At 20.3% G+C, this 9,898-nt stretch overlaps 1 protein-coding gene across 1 annotated transcript; it reads left to right on the top strand.

Annotated features, from left to right (window-relative positions):
- Positions 1-1,869: 1,869 nt before the first annotated feature.
- On the top strand, positions 1,870-4,385 carry MKS88_005236 (STP1 protein; the record flags this gene model as incomplete). The annotated part of the gene is made up of 6 exons (XM_067218479.1): positions 1,870-1,878; positions 2,014-2,281; positions 2,372-3,058; positions 3,133-3,224; positions 3,753-3,869; positions 4,002-4,385. 6 exons carry the CDS (start codon positions 1,870-1,872, stop codon positions 4,383-4,385), a joined length of 1,557 nt encoding a protein of 518 aa, XP_067070451.1.
- Between the last annotated feature and the right edge of the window lie 5,513 nt (positions 4,386-9,898).

Raw genomic sequence — 9,898 nt, forward strand, 5'->3', positions numbered from 1 at the left:
TTGCTATATTCGCAGACTCTATGGTACATTTATTAAATACTATGCTTTTTCAAATATGTAAAGTATTAAAATATGACTATTTAAATATATAATATCGCAAAAAATTAAAAATTATTTTATACATATTCCCCCAATATTGATATTAATTAATTCATATTAAATAGAAAGGGGATATAATGTTAATGATTAAAGCTGTAAGAAGTAGTAGATCAAGGAACAAAAAGATTTCATAAAATTAATATTCAAAAATTAGAAATATAAGAAAATAATTATTCTTTAATACAATAGTTTGATTCGACATAGCTATAATAAATAATGGTTTATATATATATATATATAAATATTTACAAAATATTATTATCAGTTGATATGAATAATTATTTTTTATTTTTCTCACCATAATCTATCCCTTATGTATTTGTTTCTAATAAAGAATTAAAATTAGAAATAATATATATTTACAGCATAACAGAATAACCTACTCTCTTGGTAATACATAAAAATTCTTTTATTATTTTTAATTATTCATATAATGTCTTAAAAAGATATATAAAGTAATACATGAGCTTTTTTAGTTTCTGTGCTAAATAAATATATTTTAATACTGTTGAAAATATGTTTTTAAATAGTTGTACAAAAGCAGAAAAGAATAATAAAATAAATGAAAACTTTTTTAATATATTGATTCTAATTTAACTATAAATAATTACAGAAATATAATTATGAGACTTCAATGCTTTATTCATTATTTAACGTAGTATATTATGACATTTATATGAAATTATAATATTATTAATTTTTTATTACAATGTTATAATATATTTTGCATTATTTTAACCATATAGAATAATTAATTTTTTTATAAGTAGATCCTAATAATTTTTTTTATTTTGAATGAGCCGTCAAACTTATTTAAAATAATTAATATACATATATACATACTTTATTAATTAAAATTTATATCCAATGGAATCATTCATACACAAAATTCGTAATAAACATATAATGTAAAACATGTATCAATTATTAATTAAACTACATTAAAACTATTCAATAAAATAATGTAAACCATAAATAATTAAATTTTAGGTATGTGATATACATATATATAATATTAAGTATTATAACTACAATTCAAAGGTATGTACACTCCACAACTATATGGACAAATTAGAATAATTTATATATTATTACTTCTATTCTCTATAAACGAAACAGTAAATATAAAAAAGTGTTAACATTATAATTATATCAATATAATGGATTGCATCAAAAATAAAGAACAAATTAACATAAAATAAAATAAACCAGAATCAGTTCTAACATTTATTTGCTTTATAGATCATTTTCGAAAAAAACAAAAAAAATTTTGAAATCATTTCAGTAATACAACTAATAATAGTTATATTCATGAGTCTATATTGAGAAATATAAGAAAAAAAAGAGACACATTATAAACAATTATGATAATTTTATAAAATAATTTTTATATCACTTAGTAATATTATTTATATGTAATTTTTTATTGTTAGTTATTTGGCTGTTTACTTATAAAGCGAATATTACTTTTATATAAACATGTATATATATATATATAACTGTGATTTTATGTTAAAATATAGTTAGAACATATATCCAGTTGTAATATATTTATTTACAGTAAAAAAATATAAGAAGAATGTAGAATGAAATAATGATATGTTCAATTATTTTATAGTTTTATAAATTCTTATATACTTTATAGTTTTATAATTTCTCTTAATATGTATTAACATAAAATTAAACTTCTGAAAAATCAGAAGATATAATTTAGTATTTTTCTTTCAGATGGTTATTTGTAACGATTTGGAGAAATAGTATTCTGTCATCATGAAAGGGGTAAATTTTATTCATTCTTAATATTCCTAAATTTATACATATATATATATATTTTTATTATGATAATCAATGCTGTAATATAACTAACATTAAAATGAATGCTTAAATAATTCTTAATAATTAATTTTAATTTAGAACTACAGTGGATTAGGTTTTGGAGAAGGAGAATATATTAAGAAACCTCGATTTATAGAGGTTAATGGTTATGTTCGTAAAGAAATTACTTCCTTACATAAACTGCATGATAAAGAAAAATTTAGGGAAAAGTGCTTATCATTGGCTGATTATTTAATTAAGGCAAAAGATAAAACTCCTGAATATGTTAGCCAACCACAAAACTGGGAGCAAGTACTTTATAATTATTTAAAAGCTCCTTTTAATAATATCACTAATTATGGCGGATGTCCTTTAATTTTATATCAGAATGATAAAGAATTGTTAAAATTATCATATGAAGTACAAAATTTCAGTGAACCGAATTAAAAATATATAGATGATCTAAAGCTCTTTAAAAAAGGGGATATATATGAATTTGATAGTAATAGTGATTGTATAAGTAAATGTAATGAATATAAAACGTGGTTTGAAAATAGAAAGATCATTTTTGCTAATAATAATAGAACTTTCATTAATAGCCATTACAAAACAAAAAATACCCAAATCAAATTTCCAACTGGAAAAAATTGTAATGCACTGAATACACATACATTTAATAAAGTTCCCCAATGCTTATTTTTGGATCTCTCTCCAAGTAAAAAAACTACACATCACAAACACGAAAAAGGTAAAATAGAAAGAAACTATCAAACTTCAGAAACAAGTCAAACATCAAATAAAGATCTAATAGCAGAAAAAGGTCAAAATTCAGAAAACTCTTCTGATTATCAAGAACCAACTCAAAAGGATAAACATGCTGAACCCCCAGGTAATAATGAACAACAAAAAGAACCTCTTCTTAAGAATCCAGCTGCACAAACTATAATTGATAAAGATGTAGAGCCTCAACCTGTAGTATATTCCAAAATTTCTCAAATTTCACAACAAGAATTATCACCTGGTGAACCAGTTAACCAAAAAAATTCAATTTCCTTAGTATCCTATAAGAATGAAATTTCTGTGCCACCTAATAAAATAACTTCTCCTGAATTACCTGTACCAACTACAGTACCAATAACTCCAGGTACTACTAATAACTTTTAATTTTCTTTTTTTTTAAAGTAAACATAATAAACAACATATACTTTTTAAATACAGTTAAATTTCCAGAAGAAAATTCACTTAGAAAAAACATATCATCTTTTATTATAAGCTTTCTAGTTATTATTGTATTTTCTCTTTTTATTAAAGTAAAATAAAATTTAAGCATTAAACATGCCATAAACATTAATTACTGTAATAATTTAATTTATAAACATATTTTTTTATATTATAGTACGCTTTAATAGGGTTACAAAAAAAAAAAAAAAAAGGATAAAAATATTTCAAGTGAAATTCCTGAGAATACTAATACCTTCACATACTAGCGGAAAAGGTAAAATATTAACTAATGATAATATGGAACATCCTATATATGACTAAGAATAAATCATAAAAAAAATAAAAATACAAGAAGATAGAATGATAAAAAATGTAAATATATCAAAGAGTGCAAAAGATAAAAAAAAACTACTATAGAAGTACATATGGAAGTACTGCAAAAATACAGGGCTAATGTATTCGAATTTAACAAAGAAGAACTTTCAGCATTATGTCTTGATCAATTCACAAAGGAATAACATAATTCATTTACTAATTTAACAAAGAGTGAACTAATGAAGCAAAATATTAAAAACATAAATGATATTGAAAAACACGAAATTCTATGGAATAAATAGGTAGAAAAACATGGAAATCTTTCGGAAAAAATTAAAAAAAAAGATTGGTTTAATAATTTGAAAAATGAATGGAAAAAAGAAAAAGCTTACGTAAAAGAAATTGAAGAACTAAAAAAGGTATCTTCGAATAAAGAATGCAAAGTTATACTTTCATTAAAAGAAAAAGATATATGGAAACAGTGAATATCAAAAAAGGGTATAATTATAAAACAATATTTGAAACAAGGATGGTTCGACGAATTGAAACAGGATTTGCAGAATATGTCAGATAAATATGAAAATGATGAAGCTAAAAATAACATTTCGCTGATAAATATGGAAGAATTAAATCACAAAGAAAGTCATGAAGAATTATATAAATTTATTAATAAAAAAATACTGAAAAAACTGTGTATATTAGTACTTATGATGGTATTAGAAGAATGCAGAAAAGAGGAGTATATAGAAAATAAGGAAATATATTTCGATATCTCCTTAAATGAATGCAAAGTAGAAGAAAATACAGATGCAAAATCACAGACCACAGAAAATGCTATTAAAAATACTATGATATTTGCAGAAAGAAATAAAAATAGTGAAATTCATGACTATATTGGGGAAACTTATTCAAAGAAGAAACGAAAGCTTGGGTAAAAGAAAATGATATATGTGTAAATTCCATAGATAATTAGAATAATTCACAAAAATAAATCTTAGAAATTGATAATAATATGCTCTAAATATATTCTAACAAAACATCTAATTAAATCTATATTATATGGATGAAACAGATAACTTGAATTTCTAATATGCAAAGGAAAGGAAAAAGAATTACGTAAAATAATGAGTAAAATAAAATAGAAAGGCTAGCATAAAACATGAATTATAAAATTCAGTTATTTAAAAAGTTAAAATGTAAAAATAAGAAACCTAAAATAGAAATAGAAAAGGAAAAACAGATATATCGAATATTTATCGTAAATTCTTATTATACTTTTAACAAAACTTGATATAGTAAAAAATATGCATTGTACTAACCTTTACCAGATTTATTATTTGAAGTTAAATTCTATTTAAAAAAAATAACAACTTATATACATAAAAATAAAACAATACTGTAAATACAATTCTTGTTTTATAATATATTTTTTTAGTTTATTATTACACTAAATGAATAAAATATATTTTATATATTTATTATATATTATTTTATATAAAATGTAACTATAAGATATATATATACACTTCCATTATACAATGTAGAAAAAACAGTGCTCTAATATTAACACATTCACAAATTATAAATTAAATAACTATATAATATGTATGAACTATCCATAAAAAAATAATATATTTTTTTTATTTTATTTTTTTTTTTAAATTATCATTATTAATTTGAAGTAATTACTGATTATTAATATCGACTATATTTTTAAACTTCTATAAAGTAATATTAACACTTTACATAATATGTTTATAGAAAATGATAAAAAATAGAACACATATAGGTATTTATCTACATATAATTATGCTACTGCAACAAAAAAAAAATTTATTTTACAAATAGAAAACTTTCATTATTATATATACATATATCGCATTTTTAGAAGTATATTATTATAAAAAAAAAAAAAAAAAAGATAAAAGAAACAATTTCGACATATTACCTATTAATATATATTTACAATTAATTTATTAATTTAATAATTTAAATGGATAAAATATATACGTATATGTATGTATATATACAGTAAACTTATTAATAAATTTTCAATTAAATGTATATTTACTTAATTTTTGAAAAATTCACTTTACCACACTTTTGTGCTCAATAAAAAATTAATACGTTGCCCAATCATTTCGTATAATTTCAATTATTTCTAACAAATTATTTTGTAAATTAAGGTAAATATTTCTCATTAAAATATATACTTTATATTATATATCTTGCAAAACATTTTTTATGGATTAAATATTAAGTTTATTTATTTTGAAATAAAATATGTATATATGCATGCAACAACATATATTAACTTCATTCAATAAAATACAAAATTTTAAGCAATTATTATTAATTTAAAGAGAATTATGCACTTTTTTAATTACGTCAACACTAATTATTCTATATTACAATGTAAAAAATTGAAATACTCTTTTTTTATTTCAAAGGTAAATAATAACGTTTCAATAAAATTATACGAATGATTCCTTTACATATTAATTCTAATTTACAAATATATATATTACATAAGAATATATTTACATACATAAATATTTAAATATATATATATAATTACATAATAATTAATTAAGCTTAAACAATTCTTCAGACTACAAATTTGAAAACATTAAAACCTTCGAATCCACAAAAAATAACAACATATTTTATACTGTTTCGTACCAAAAAATGAACATACTTGTAAGGATATTTATATCTAAGCAGTTTTGTACTGGATTAATAAAAATACAACGAAAAAAATTACAGTTATTCGTATGAAAAGTTACAAAAGTAAATATATTCCTTATTATTCATTTTAATATTTCTTCTTCATAAATCGTTTGTTCTTTTTAATTTTTATAAATGTGCAAGTATACCCTAACGTGAAAACTACAGATAATAAATAGAACACCAGAAAGAATAGTACTATATCAATAATACCATCTGTTATTTCAAAATATAAATGTTTCAATGGTAAAAATTCCCTCCACGAGAAAAAGAAAAAAGGTAAAAACATAAGTAATATGTACTTCCTACATATTGCATTTCTGTGATTTTTATCACTAACTGAAGGTTATTTTCTAATAAAATCTATGTAATCATGATGCTTAAATAGCGTTTTTTCAAAATGGGATAATTTTATTCTTTTAAATACTAATTATTTATGTCCCTTTTATTGTTTTTTAATTCTTTCCTTACAAAAAGAACTACTTAATCATCTGTTTTTTCTTATGTTTTACTATTCTTTGATTGACATATATTTTATCCGTTCTCTTTATTATAATGTTTTGGGTCTTTCCAATCGACCATATTTTAATCATTATTTCCCTCATAAAACTTTATTTATCGATAATTTCTTTTATATATATTTCTATGAAGCTTATTCTCCCCTACAATTTTATTAGATATACCCTAATAAAAATAACAGAAGAAATATTTATTGTTCAGTGGTATAAATAAAATAACGGTTAGAAATCAATAACTATACAAATATAATTATAAATTATGAACAACTAAAATGTCCTTAAATAGTATTTACAAACTACGCCATTATAAAATAAACATATCAAAGTTAAACGGATAAAGGCACCTATTTTATTAAAAAACAGAACATAATTCTTTGTTCCATGATATATAACATTAAAATTGCAATATATTCAATAAGAAAACTATTAACGATAATTTATATATATAATGATAAAGTATACTATATTTATTTTTTAAACATTTATTTTATTATTTTATATTTCTCCATAAACATATTAATAATATTCATATAACTATAATGTCTTTTACAATATAGATAAAAAAAAAAAAAAAAGACTTTATATGAAGACTTCCATCTACTCATTTTTCATTTGAGCTTTGATGATTATTATAAGTTAATAATTCAATGAAAAAAATTTTAAAATTTATACAAATCCATCTTTATAAACTCATGTTCACTGATACATTTATAAGTTTCTAAAATATCTCATGCTAAGTTAAAAATATGAAATTACCTAGTTACCAATTGTTAATACTCTATATGTTGAGCTTTAAAAATTGTTATAAAATACATTTAAAAACCTTTTATATAAAAAAATATTTTAAAAGAAATTAAAAAATATACATTTCTTTATAAAGATTTTTTTTTTTTCATAATATTATTATATAAGTAAACATAGTAACACATGAAATAGAAATCACAAAAAACAAAAAGATACAGTTAATTTTATACTGTGATATAAATTTTTTTTCCTATTAAAAATGAATATATATATACAATTCTTAATAATCCATGTCATTCCTTTGTAAAAATGAGCTTCATAAAATTTAATTGGTTCTCTATCAAACAGTAATTTTTATTTATAATATTCTTCAATATAAAATATGCATAAATATTATAAATATAAATTTGAATATTTTTATAGAATTTTGCTATATACAATATGAACTAAAAATATATAAATAATATTAATCTTGTTATATTTAAATTTTTATTACCATGATTATAAATATTATAACGGAGAATTCTTCAACAGTTTCACATTTAATAGCTTATAAATCAATAGATAAATGATTAAGAATATAAATGTAGCTTAATTGCAAAATAAAGGAATTATCAATATACTTAACATCGATAAATAAAACATATACTAAAAATAATGTTTGCTTCTATATGTATTTATAGAGAACAAAATTTGATACATTAAAAAATAACATATAAAGTACGCATATAAATAATTATGTCACAATGATATATTTATTTCTTATATAATTAAATATTTCATATATATACGAGAATACATTTGTTAGTTCCTATAATATCGTTGCAAATCAATAAACACAAAAGGACATATTTGTAAATAAACCAATATTAGCATCAATATACTTTTTTAACCTTTTTTATAATGTTAGAAAAGGGGAATTATTCACTTCAAAATGTTGGTAGTTCATAACATATATTTTAAATATTTTATAACATCTTTAATACCCTAATAACAGTATTCTTACAATATATATAAACAAATATGCATAATAACACAGATATATAAAAAAATTATTTATATGCATTTTTTCAATTATTCCAAAAAAAAGGATTTTTCTTTTCCCATATTCTTAACTGAAACATCATATAAATAATTCAACTTTAGAAGATTATTATGATTACAAAAGAATAATATCATTTATATATTGACCGTTAATAATCTATTAATCGTAGATGATTTGTACAATCACTTCAATAAAAAAAGATAAAAATGGGAATATAATATATATTTATAACTCTTCCTTATAATGTATGTTTAAGTAATTCTCATTAATTTGACTTAAATCCATAAATTAAGTAAGCAAAATATTAAATGTACTCATCCATTATTGTGGTACAGCAATGTTTAATCCTGAAAATTAGTAACAGAATATAAATAAGTTATATAAAAAATAATGTCCTTTTACATATTTATTACTTCTTATGTAAATCATTCAAATATTTAAACATGCATAAAAAGCGTTTTTGTACTAAATACATACTACGATACATTTATTATATTTCCATTTATCGTACATATTTCTAAAATTTTCTAAGGAAACAAAATAAAATATTCTCTTTTCGTTTTACTATGGACAAAAAAAGGCATTATTAATTAGCTTAAAACATTCATATATTTCTTTTAACTAAATAATAATTTTGAACTAAAACGAAATATAAAACAAATGAAAACACAATGGGTTTACTACTTTACCTCAACAATCTTATTAATCTCACTAATTGAATGAAAAGTGTACGTTGTAAATTAATACATAGAATTCATTGAACAAATATATATTTTACTGGAAAATATATTTAATGACACACACATCTGTAATACTAAAATATAAAAGTACTCTCGAGTACTTCTTTAATATAAAAATTAAAAACGATAAAATAATTAAAATTAATAAATATTAAGAATACATATTTTTATAATTTATATAAATATAGATATATGCATATAGATGATATTATAAAAATTAAGTAACTCTATGTGAATTTTATTCATATGCTTTATTTTTAAGGATACTAATTATCTTTTTTTTCCATATTAAACATTTTTCATACGAAAGAGCTTAATTCATTATAACCATTTATAGGATTATTTGCTTTTACTAATTCATATTTTACAATTTTTGCTAAAACATAACCAATACCTAATATAAGTAAAATAAGGGCAATTTCAAAAAGCATTGAATTATAAATGCAGGGAGAGCTAAATAATTAGTCTTTTTTATAGCTTTAATATATAATGCAGTTAATGTCCGAAGAACTAATCCTATGAACAAAACTAAAAGGTATGGAGTAAATGCTAAATAAATCTTTCTATATATCGTTCTTTTTGCAATCGATTTATTATTTTCCATGTTATTCGCGATATTATGTATGGAATCTAATAAGTTGAATACTTTTCTTTTAAAAAATGTATCTATGCTA

The sequence above is a fragment of the Plasmodium brasilianum genome, chromosome 14, assembly GCF_023973825.1.
Source record: "Plasmodium brasilianum strain Bolivian I chromosome 14, whole genome shotgun sequence".
Taxonomy (NCBI): Eukaryota; Apicomplexa; class Aconoidasida; order Haemosporida; family Plasmodiidae; genus Plasmodium; species Plasmodium brasilianum.